The 12,546-nt window shown below is 40.3% G+C and overlaps 1 protein-coding gene across 1 annotated transcript in view; it reads right to left on the minus strand.

Moving 5' to 3' along the window:
- Positions 1-2,261: 2,261 nt before the first annotated feature.
- Positions 2,262-12,546, minus strand: part of APPBP2 (amyloid beta precursor protein binding protein 2) — a 48,290-nt gene continuing 38,005 nt past the window's right edge. Inside the window, exons 10-13 of the mRNA XM_049771878.1 lie at positions 9,061-9,146; positions 7,308-7,498; positions 5,921-6,088; positions 2,262-2,863 (exon numbers count right to left, since the gene is read on the minus strand). Of these exons, the coding sequence (XP_049627835.1) occupies positions 5,927-6,088; positions 7,308-7,498; positions 9,061-9,146 (439 nt within the window). The 3' untranslated portion in view covers positions 2,262-2,863; positions 5,921-5,926. The remainder of the gene's footprint in view (positions 2,864-5,920; positions 6,089-7,307; positions 7,499-9,060; positions 9,147-12,546) is intronic.

The following is a 12,546-nucleotide window of genomic DNA, read 5'->3' on the forward strand; positions in this document are numbered from 1 at the left end:
ATGGATTATAGAAAAGTAAATTAATGGTAATGAGGGAAGATTATCAATTTTTTTAACTGCCTCATGATCCTAAATATGTTATTTTAGTACTGACTGTGAGCTAAGTTGAATACAAACTGAATTAGAGGACAGGCCTTAAAGTCATTTGCTTGGTTTTATCCTAGGAAATGTCTTATGTGCACACACAAACACACACACACACACATATACAAAAAAAAGATAAAAAAAACTTCATATGGAAACATAAGTTTCAAAATATTTATTGAAAAAAACAATTCATTTTTACCATGACATTCCTATACCACAAACATACCACAGGACTCTAACTGACAAAAGTATACAAAGCCTACCCTGAAAATATCTTTGGAGGTATTATATATATATATAGGCCCATGAGGATAGAGCTAAGTAACTTAAAATATTAGTCCTTGGTCACACAGACTATTTGGTAATTAATAAAGAGGTGCCTTTTGGCATTAGACTGAAACTAACTGGGAGACATAGGAGGTGTGCAAGTATGCTCTTCTAAGATTTAGAAAGAAAAAAAAAATCTAATTTATGGCATAAACCCAGGTTTCAAAATCACAGCTCTAAGCTTGTTTTGTCTTTAGGTACCATCACTATTTTATCCCATTTTTAAACTTAGCAAACAATGGTTTATAACTAACCAGATTGCAAATAAATTTTTTTAAAGGTTGTATTTGGGGCCCGGAGAGATAGCACAGCGGCATTTGCCTTGCAAGCAGCTGATCCAGGACCAAAGGTGGTTGGTTCGAATCCCGGTGTCCCATATGGTCCCCCGTGCCTGCCAGGAGCTATTTCTGAGCAGACAGACAGGAGTAACCCCTGAGCATCGCCAGGTGTGGCCCAAAAACAAAAACAAAAACAAAAGGTTGTATTTGAAAAAATTTTTAAGAAATATTTAAAATAAAACTCATTTGAAATTCCCATTTCCTGTATCCAATATTGACAGGTGAATTTTCTCCCTCCATCCCAACATGTTATAAACAAAGTAAGATAATTTAACACACATTCACTCTCCCCCATGTTGCTCCAAGAGCATTAAGCAGGAGCAACACCTCTAACAGCCTAGTCATAACCCTTGAAAATAAGGGGTGAGGGAACCCTGATTCTTAACTACAGAGGCACCAAATAGGCCGCTATAATAAGAATTGAGGGTAAGAGCAAAAAAGACCTTTATTTTTCTTCCACTGCTACATATCCTAACCCTCTCAAATTTGAACATTACCTCAACTTTAAAAGAACCTGACTGGCTTAATCAAAGTTAGTGTGATAGGTTTATCATTAGGGACTTTTCCATTCAATTAAATTTCAATAAAATGACCTAGTTGTTCTGCCTTTGCTACAAAAATGAAGGGTTTCTAAGAAATTCTGCTTATTTGGGGCATTCACTTTATCATTAGTACCCACAAACCACACAGGAATCTGAAATTCCCATCCCCACACAAGCTATTTCCTGACTGAGAGCCATCTACTTGGTAACTGTGTTGATTGGGGATAGGTTGAAAATGAGGCTGTTGGCTGCAGCAGGTATCATACACTTACTATGGCACTGCCATCTATGGTAACAAAGATATGGCCACAGAAATTGCCAAATTTCCTAATTTACTATCTATTAAATGAATATAATTTCTGCATCATCACTTTTCCATTATACATCTAAATGAAATAATTTCTAATAAAACTACTATGTAGGGGCTAACATGATGATCTACACAGGCCTCTGGTCCAAATGACTAACCCCTTTCTAACATTAGGCTGGTCCTTTTTAGATCCTCCTGGTCCTGGTTAGCAAATGCCACCAGAGGCATCTTGCATTGTTGTACCAAAACAAAGGAATAAAAACAAAACAAAGCAAAACCAAAAACCAACCAAAATAATAATCCCTCCCACCAAGAAAAACAACAATAACTCATTCAAAGCATTGAAATTGCTGGTCTATCAGCTTTTCCTCTTACTTACAGATCAACACTGGTCCAGTTTAGATGAACTGATAGCTCTTCCCTTGAAACACAGCACAGATGTAGCTGTGTTCCCTTCTGGGGAATATAGATGGTCCACTTCTAAGTCAGGAGAGGATGTCCCTTTTCTGTTAGTGCTTGTGTGAACTTTTCTAAACTGTATACAAAGATTTTCCCCAGAAAATGTCTTTTACAATACAATATTGAAATACCTCCACATGGAAGAATTTCTGTTAAAAATATGTTAAAGTCATCCCTTACATAATAAGAATGCAACTCTTTAAACTCTTAAATAGTTTTATTTAGGGGATTCTTCTTTCAGGGCTTCTGCAAAATGAATTTTTTAAAACAAGAAAAAAGGATTTTCTGTTGTTTGTTCTACTAGGTTGAAAATATGGGCCAGACTACTTATACATGCGATACATGCTGAATATAACTGAATATATGCTTATTCCTACGGATACTCTCAAGTTAGGGGATCACCCAAATAGGGACCAATGGACTGGACCAGTGTTTCAATGCAAATTCACAGCCCCCCCCAAAACAACATGGTTTTGATTTCACAGTATGAATTACCTGGAATCTGGGAAAAAGTAAATTAGTTTAGCTGAGGTCCTCCTCAGCAGCTCGGGTCCCTCAACATTCTGAGAAATTAGGAAGGACTGCACCACTTCTTCAGTGGAATTGTGGGCTGGTGTGGACATCTTCAAAGAGCATCGGTCACTGAATACTGCCGATCTCGCAACCGGTTCCAGTTAGACAGAACATTGTGATATTCAACACACTTTCTCGTAATTCCCAATAGAGTTTGTAAAGTTTAATGAGACCCTCGGTAGTCATATTTCTAGGTCCACTGTAGCCTTCACCAAAAAGTTTCTTCCCTGGAAGTAACCAAAAAAAGAGAAAGCTCAAATAATGCAACAAGTGATTTCTGTAAAGTTTAATTCTTGTTTTTGTTTTTGTTTTTGTGCCATACCTGGCAGCATTCAGGGGTTACTCCTGGCTCTGCACTCAGAAATTGCTCCTGGCAGGCTTTGGGAACCATATGGGATGCCAGGAATTGAACCCAGGTCTGTCCTGAGTTTAGTCACATGCAAGGCAAATACCCTATTGCTGTGTTTACCACTCCAGCACCGTAAGTTTAATTCCTGAGTACAATTGGTTTGGTTTCATTTTATTTAAATAAATCATTCAAAGTCCTCTAGCAGTGCTTCCTAATTCAGTCCCACTCATTAGCTATATCTAAGACTTGAAAACCTTTTTCTTTTGTGCAATCCATTAAGCATTAGATCCTGGGGTCTCAAACTCGTGGCCCTCCATGACGACATTTTTGTGGCCCTGCTCTAGAGGAATCTTTTTTGTTTTGTTTTTAGTTGTTTGGGTCACACCCACCAATGTTCAAGGCTTACTACTGACTTTGCACTCAAGGATCACCCCGAATTTGCCTCCTGCGGTTCCCCAGGTAAATTGAGTTTGAGACCCCTGTATTGCATGATGAACATTCGTCACTGCATTACTCAGTAAAATAAAAATTTCACTTATTAAAGTGAAAATATATGGGACTCGGAGATGATTCAAGAGTCTAGAGTGCATACTTTGCTTCTGTATCTTTGGCATGCATGGTCCATTGCTGGGAATTGACTCCTGAGCAGAGAACTAAGGAGTAGCCCCACACACCACCAGGTATAGCCCACCAATAAGACAAATAGAAGAATGGTTCTAATCAGAAATGGTACTTTTATATCAAACTATGAGTTCAAGTAGAGAGGTTAATACTCAGTTCTCTATGAAGTTATGGACTGATATTCATATATTGTAGACATTTTATTTTTTTTTTTGGATTTTGAGGCACAGTCAGTGACACTCAGACGGTTACTCTTGGCTATGTGCTTAGAAATCACTCCTGGCTTGGGTGGACCATATAGGACTCTGGGGGATTGAACCGTGTGGTCTGTCCTAGGCTAGTGCACCTCTGCTCCGGGCCCTGATATAAAATATGTGTATATATATTTTTTGGTTTGTTTTTGTTTTAGAGTCACACCCGGCAGAGCTCAGAGGTTACTCCTGGCTCTATGCCTCAGAAATTGTTCCTGGCAGGCTTGGGGGACCATAATGGGATGCCAGGATCGAACTACTGTCCCTTCTGCATGCAAGGCAAATGTCCTACCCCCCCCGATGCTATCTCTCTGGCCCAGATTTAAGTTTAAAAAAAAAATATGCCACAGAAATGCCAAATTTTTCACTTAAGTGACAAGAGTACCACTGGTAGCCAGCATAGTTCTATGTCCCAGGAGTTGAAGGGGTCTGAACTTGTTCACCCAGTGCATATAGAGAAAGCACACTGACTGCTGGCCCGAGAAAAGGCTTTTCTTATTGGTTTTTGGGCTATACTTGGAAGTGCTTGGGGCTAACTTCTGACTCTGCTCTGTGCTCAGGATCATTCCTCGTGGGGCCTCGGGGATTATATGTGGTTTTGGGACTGAGCAGGTGCATGCAAGGCAAAGTACTTTACCACTTGTAGTATCTCTCTAGCCCAAGGAAAGATTTCTTATAAAAAACTAAAATGTATAGGGCCCAAGAGATAGCACAGAGTTATGAAAACACACCTGATGCTGGTTTTAATTCCTGACACTGCATGATCAACCTGCCACCCCATAACCTCCATGATTATCTAGCCCCAATGTGCACGGTCCTGGTGGTTACCAGTACTTCAGGACCCTGACAGTACTGCTAGATCCTAACAACACATCTTCAGGCCCCAGCCTATGAAGTTTCACCCACAACAATGAAAAGGCACTGGGGCCGGGTGAGGTGGCATTAGAGGTAAGGTGTCTGCCTTGCAAGCGCTAGGCAAGGAAAGAAACACGGTTCGATCACCCCGAGTCCCACATAGTCCCCAAGCCAGGGGGAAATTTCTGAGCCCGTAGCCAGGGAGTAACCCCTGAGCATCAAAACGGGTGTGGCCCGAAAAAAAAAAAAAAAAAAAAAAAGTAAAGGCCCTGAGTACTGCTTGGTAGGTAATACTGGAAAAGTCTCCCTCATCACCCAAAGATAAACAAAGTGCTCTCCATACAACTAAATATCAGGACAAAACCTCAGTTCTATCCCAGCGTTCCCATCTGGTCCCCCCACACCAGGAACGATGTTCTGAGTGCATAGCTAGGAATAACCCGAGAGTTTACCAAGTGTGGCCCAAAAACCAAAACCAAAAACCAAAAAAAAAAAGGTACCCTGCTTTTTGATGGTTGAGTGATAGAGGAGGGAAGGGGAACTGAGCAATGGGGCTTGTACACCAGTCTAAAGTGACTATTTTGTCTATACCTGACACTGTATTTCTTATATAAAACTGGGGTTTGAAGTGAGGGAGTGAGGGGAGAAAGGGCATTTGTCTTGCAAGTGGCTGATCAGAGTTCAATCCCCAGCATCCCATATGATCCCCCACTTCAGGAGTTACTCCTGAGTACCGTCAGTGTGGCCTCAAAATAAAAAACAAAGTATTATTTTATAGTTATAGTACTGCTACATCACATCCTTCAAAAGTATCAAGGTCCCTCTCCACCATTATCCCAAGGTTTTTTTTCTTTTGCCCATATTTTTTATTTATTTGGTTTATGGGTCACAGCGCTCAGGGGTTCCTCCGGTCTCTACACTCAGAAATTGCTCCTGGCAGCCTCGAGGACCATATGGGATGCCGGGATTTGAAGTTACCTTACCTCCATGCTATCTCTCCAGCCCCAGTCTTTATTTCTTATCGCCAGCTTCAACATAAATCAACTTTAGTAAAATGATCCAGATAATTTTGAGTAGATATGGATACTGTTTGCAACTCTAAACTCATTTTAATCTTAGTAGTAGCACTTTCGATATATACTGTCAATGCAATATGTAAGAAACATTAACATGTTATCTCCAAAGAAGAAAATATTTTTAAAACATACCGATTGCTATAGATTCGCAAGTAAAGTTTTTTCAGCATTTTCATATTGATTCATATCATAATTATATAAAGAAGCCAGATGTCCTACTGAAAGGGCTACTTCATAATCTTCTTGACCAAGAAGTTGCTCTTTAATCTGAATTGCTTTGATGTGCATTTCTTCAGCTTCCTGAAAAAATAAGTCATATCAACTATTAATTTTTTCTCTTATGTTGACAATTCCAAAACAATGAGAGTTTCTTCTAAATGTTAAGGACATTTTATAAATGACATAAAATAAAGGACATGCTATGTAACTCCAAAAGATGCCTTTGGAAAGTATAATGGGTTTTGGAGAAAGTAGATGTTAGTAATATCATTCTATTCCAAAATGAGAAAAAAGATAAGAAAATACAGCAAGAAGAGCATTTGCCTGGCATGCAGCTGACCCAGGTTTAATCCCTGACAATTCCTACAGTTCCCCATGCGTGGCCAGAGTGATCCCTAAATTTAGGAATAAGCCCTGATCACAGCTAGGTATAGCCAAAAGACAAACAGAACAAAAGAGGAGCTGGGAGATAGTACAGCATATATGCCCAAACTGGGTTCAATTTTTGGCATCACAGAGATATCCCAGGTGGCTTCTGTAAACCCAGCACTGTAAGGTCTGAAGAAGACAGCATCCTCAGGTCTTGCACAGAATCACTGAAAGGGCCCCAGGGTCACCTCAGCACTGTTTGAAAGAGTCCCACTCACTTCACCACTCCAAAATATAAGACAAAACTTGACAGTACTTAAGTTGTTAGAATACCATGAGAAAAATGGGGAGAAAGATTGGAGATACTTTCTCAAAGAAGATATACAGATGGTCAAAGGTACTAGAAAAAAATATTTATGGGGTTTGGAGCAAAACCACATGGGTAGGGAATTTGTCTTGCATCAAACCTATCTAGGTTTGATCCTTAGAACCCCATATGGTCCCCCAAGCCTGCCAGCAATAATTTCTTAGTGCAAAGTCAGGAGTAACCTGAGTGTTGCTAGAAATGGCCCCAAAACAAACAAAAGTTTTGTCCCCACTGAGCCCATTGCAACCAAATTTTATCAGTTAGACTTGTGCTCCAGAATTTAAAGAACTGTATAAAAAAATAGTTTAAGAATGTTAATTTACACAGTGTACTTCATTTTTTGTAAAGATAGGGATCACTCCTACATGTGCTCCCTTCGATATTTGGTCTGTGTGCTGGATTATGAAGGTCTGCAGCAGTTGAGTTCAATGCTCCATCACTTTGAGCTACACCCCCAGTCCCTGTATCCTTGACAATTTTAACAAACTAAAGTCATGTCAATTGAGGGATAATAGATTTTAGGACTTCCCAGTATGCCCCCCCCAAATGTAAACATGTCTCTACCTTAAATTTTCTCATTGACTGATAAAGTCTTCCAAGGTTTCCATAGTGTTTTGCAGTCTGTACATTAAATTCCCCAAAAGCTTTTTTAGCTAGTTGGAGTGAAGACAGGTGCAAATCATGAGCTTCCTGAAGCAGTCTCTGTTCAGTTTCTTTATTGTGACAGTCAATAGCAATCTCCTCTAAAATAAGTGCTGGAAAAAAATGGACAGAATTAGCACATTTCTGAAAGGTCTACCAAAGCAAAAAAGAATAATTTAAATTTAAACTATAAATGTACAATGTATTTAGAAATGATTATGATTAAGAACTTGAAAAGATCAAAGTATTCCACTTTAATAAAGGAAAATACACTGGGGGGTCACATTCTATTTTGTACAGTATAATGAATTCAAATGTAAGAAAAATAATGGCATACATAGAATTACTGTACAGAATCTTTTTTTGGGGGGGGGGTGGGCCACACCCAGTAGTGTTCAGGGGTTACTCCTGGCAGGCTCAGGGGACCATATGGGATGTTGGGGGATTGAAGCCGGGTCTATCCCAGGTTGGCCGCATGCAAGCCTTACTGCTGTACCATCACTCTGGCCCACTGTACAGAATCTATCTTATAAGATAATTATATAGTCAGTAAGCTTATTTCATAAAGCAGATAGAAGACAAGAAGGAAAAGACAACTTTTTTCAAGCTGTGAAACTTTGAATTCCTTTACCAAATATTTTTTTCCTAGAAAAATTGTCCAAGTGTATAAAGAATAAGTTCATGCATTGTAAAAGAGTAAATGGTAAAATAGAGTTGAGATTAAAAAACACTAAAAAGGATATATACCTACATGTATTGACATGGGTAATGTGTTCATGGCAGAATAAGTGATAAAGTAGATTATTTTAAAAAAATATATTCAATTATTTGAAGAAAGAAAAGTCTAAAAAATATTCACCAAAATGTTGATTCTGGATTGTAGTATTGCAGGTGACTTAATATTTTCTCTTTTCTATCTAACTTTTAATTTTTGACATTAATCATGCATTGTGTAACTTTAAAAAATGCAAACCTAGAGGAGGAAAGAGCCAGTTCTAGAATTAGGGTGAAATAAATCCAACATGCATGAAATTAGAATATAAATGACCCAATCAGGTTGGCAAAATACATGCCTTCAACAGAAGGGACTTAAGTTATGTTTAGAAGAAACGTTAAAATAAGAAACGGAAGATGAGCCTTACAACATTATATTTTTGTGAAGCTATAACTGCTCTATTGCTGAGCTACATCAGTGGCAAGCCTTGAACATCAGGTGTAATTAACTATGTACTCAAGTTTCAGAATACTGTACTAGGAACTAAAACTATAAGAAAACCCATTGTTAGTTTGTACACACGTTACTGTACAATGATTGATTGTTATACAACCATCCTTCCCTCAATATGCAGAAAGGAAAACAAAAATTTAAAATTCTAATTAACATGATAGAAATGATTTTTTATTAAGACCCATTAGAAAATTATTTTTCCTGACGGTGTTCAGGGCCTACTTCTGGCCATGCTTGGGCATTGATAAGGGGTGCTGGGGATCAAAGCCAGGTCAACTGTGCACACACCGACCCGCATTATACATTTGTAATAGAACTGCAGGCAAATATTTACCATTAGGAGTAGGCTATTTTAGTAATCTGGCCACCACCCCTTGAGAAAATAAATATCCCTGATTCATACTATCATCAGTTTAAATATATAAGAGACTTGATTGCAAAGGGTACCTTTCACCCTCTTTGAAGAAGCCAAAAGAAGATGATCTTCAGGTAGGATGTGAGTAATGATACCAATAGCTCTTTCTGCATGAAATCTGCAATACAGATAGATATGACCTGGCATTTCTTTAAAATTACAAAAATGTATGCATTAAAACCACTACATAAAATTTGTAATATTAATATAAATTCTAAAATCATGGTATATTTATACAAGTTAAACTCTTGTAAGGGTAATTGGACCTGGTCACGCCCTGGGAATTAGACCTGGATACAACCTGACAAGAATCTCTGGGTATTGAAGAAAAAAAAGTTCTTACAGCTGGCCCTCGGTAGAGTCCAGAGTAGAGCCAGACTTGGAATAAAATGATACATTGATACATTGTTCTCACTCTCCCCTCCCCTTGTTCCTGGGTCAGGGTAAAAGATTAGGTTTTGTTTAATTTCCAATTTGTGTTTTCTGGGGTTTTGTTTGTTTGTTGGTTTTGGTTTTTGGGTCACACACGGCAGCGATCAGCAGTTCCTCCCGGCTCTATGCTCAGAAATCACTCCTGGAGGGGCTGAGAGATAGCATGGAGGTAAGGCGTTTGCCTTTCATGCAGAAGGTCATAGGTTCGAATTCCGGCGCCCCATATGGTCCCCCAAGCTTGCCAGGAATGATTTCTGAGCATGGAGCCAGGAGTAACCCTGAGCACTGCCGGGTGTGACCCAAAAACAAACAAACAAACAAAAAAAAAACCCAAACAAAAAAAAAAGAAATCACTCCTGGCAGGCTCAGGGGACCATATGGGATGCTGGGATTTGAACCACCGACCTTCTGCATGAAAGACAAACGCCTTACCTCCCAGGCTATCTCTGGCCCCTAATTTTCAATTCGTTACAGACTTAAATTATTTACTTATTTGGTTTTTGGATCAAACTGGCAGTGCTCAGGAGACCTTTTTTGGTGCCTGGGTTTGCTTCCTGCAAGGTAAGTTCCCTATCTGTATGCTCTACTTTCCTGATTATTTTTTGGGTATTTTTGGGTTACACCTGGAAGTACTCAAGGGTTTCTCCTGGCTCTCATCTCAGGAATCACTCCTAGAGGACTTGAGGGACTGGGGCATTGAGAGTTGGGATACTGGGGATTGAACAGGTCAGCTGTATGAAGGAGAGCCCCTTACCTTCTTTGATCCCTAGCTTTTTTTTTTTTTTTTTTTTTTTGTGGTTTTTGGGTCACACCTGGCAGTGCTCAGGGGTTATTCCTGGCTCCATGCTCAGAAATTGCTCCTGGCAGGCACGGGGGACCATATGGGACGCCGGGATTTGAACTGATGACCTTCTGCATGAAAGGCAAGCGCCTTACCTCCATGCTATCTCTCCGGCCCCTGATCCCTAGCTTTTAACACCCAATAGATTCCCATCTTCCTCAGGATAAAAGATAAAGTTGTTACATACAATTGTCTCTGGCCTCCTCTCTCAAAATTCTCAGCAGTACCATCTTTTTCTCCAGTCATTCTCCCCCATTTTGCCATACAGAGGACCAGTAGCATGGTCTCACTATGACTCCTGTCCTTATTTCCTTTCTCAGGGGATACTTTTCCCTGAAAATACACACACACACACACACACACACACACACACACACGCACGCACGCACGCACGCACGCACGCACGCACGCGCTATATTCAAGGGATTGTGAGGTGTCAGTGACAGAACCTGACAAGTGACAGAACCTGGAGCTCCAGCATGTGAAGCAAATGTTCCAGTTCTTTAAGTTATTTTCTCAGCCCTGGACACTTTTTTTTTTAACTTTAATTTTGGGGTCACACCCAGTGGTGCTAAGGGGTTACTCCTGGCTCTGCACTCAGAAATTGCTCCTGGCAGGCACCGGGGGTGGGGGTGGGAGGTGTATATTATATAGTATACTGGGATTCGAACCACCATCCGTCCTGAATCAGCTGCGTGCAAGTGTGTCTACCATGGAAACACCGATTTTAAGGCTCATTTATCTGTAGCAAATATTATTTAAGGGTGTGTGCACATATATGTGCAGGGGTGGTCAGGACTGAACCTAGGGCTTTATACCATATGAAGAATGTCTCTACCATTGGATTAGATAGCTCTGGATTCCTCAGTTTTTTGTTTGTTTTGGGCCACACCTGACAATGCTCAAGAGTTACTCTAGTTCTGTACTCAGAAGTCAATCCTGGTGGGGTTTGGGGAATGATATGGGTTGCTGGAATCCAACCCAGGTAGGCTAGATGCAAAGCAAGCACCCTACCTGCTGTACATATGGCCCCTCAGTAGGTTTATTTTAAATCTGCTTTTCTTGCCTTTAATTTTCTCACCAATCCCCCCACCTTTTTTTTTTTTTTTCTTCCCCAGAATCAGCAGGGTTTTATCTATAGAGTCAGGTCAGAGAATAAACACTTTAGGTTTTGTACACCATACATTCTCAACTCTGCTACTGCACTGTGAAAGCAATAATAGACTATATATGAGTGAGCAAATACTGCTGCGTTTCAGTAGAACTTTATTTTGCTTACACGCCATAGTTTGCCAACCCTTTAATCATTTAGGCTTAATGATTCAGGAGTTCTGTAGGCCTACATTTAAACATAGAATGGGTCTACATTGTGTTATAAATAGTACAGATCTATAGTTCAAATCCCCCTGTGAGTTACCTTGTTCCATTTACAGAAGAGCTAAAACTGATATGGACAAGTTTACATGTCATCTCTTCTCCAATGGAAAGATCCCCTTCCTCAGTCTACTCTTTCTCTAAAGGGAGAGGTAGAGCCTTGCTCTCTGCCTCATGTGAGAGTTTACCTCACAACTTCCTTGGCCAAAGAGTGTGTGTTGCAATGTTGACCATCTGCATCTGCAAGGCATGCACTAAAATTGTAATGTCTGGCCCTTTCACCACTCCTGAGCATTTATACAAGTCACATGTCCTTTTGTAATTTAATGATTATATTACTGATTCCTTGGGGGAAATCTCTCAATTAAATACATTTTTGGGGGGGCCAGCGAGGTGGTGCCAGAGGTAAGGTGTCTGCCCTGCAAGCGCTAGCCAAGGAAGGACCACGGTTCGATACCCCGGCGTCCCATAGGTCCCCCCAAGCCAGAGGCAATTTCTGAGCGCTTAGCCAGGAGTAACTCCTGAGCATCAAACGGGTGTGGCCACACTTGGTGATGCTCAGGGGTTACTCCTGGCTATGCACTCAGAAATCGCTCCTGGCTTGAGGTACTATATGGGACGCTGGGGATTGAACCCAGGTCTGTCCTGGGTCAGTCGTGTGCAAGGGAAATGCTCTACTGCTGTGCTTTCACTCTTGCCCCTCTCAATTATTATTCAAGAAAATACTGGTTGGACCCAGAGACAGTTCAGTGGTGCTATCACATGCCTTGTATAAACTAGACCCAGATTGGATACCTGGCACCACATGGTTTCCAAGCAGTGCCAGCTATATTTCTGGAAGCTATATCCCTAAGAACTTTACATACATGAT

The sequence above is a fragment of the Suncus etruscus genome, chromosome 1 (genome assembly GCF_024139225.1).
Source record: "Suncus etruscus isolate mSunEtr1 chromosome 1, mSunEtr1.pri.cur, whole genome shotgun sequence".
NCBI lineage: Eukaryota > Metazoa > Chordata > Mammalia > Eulipotyphla > Soricidae > Suncus > Suncus etruscus.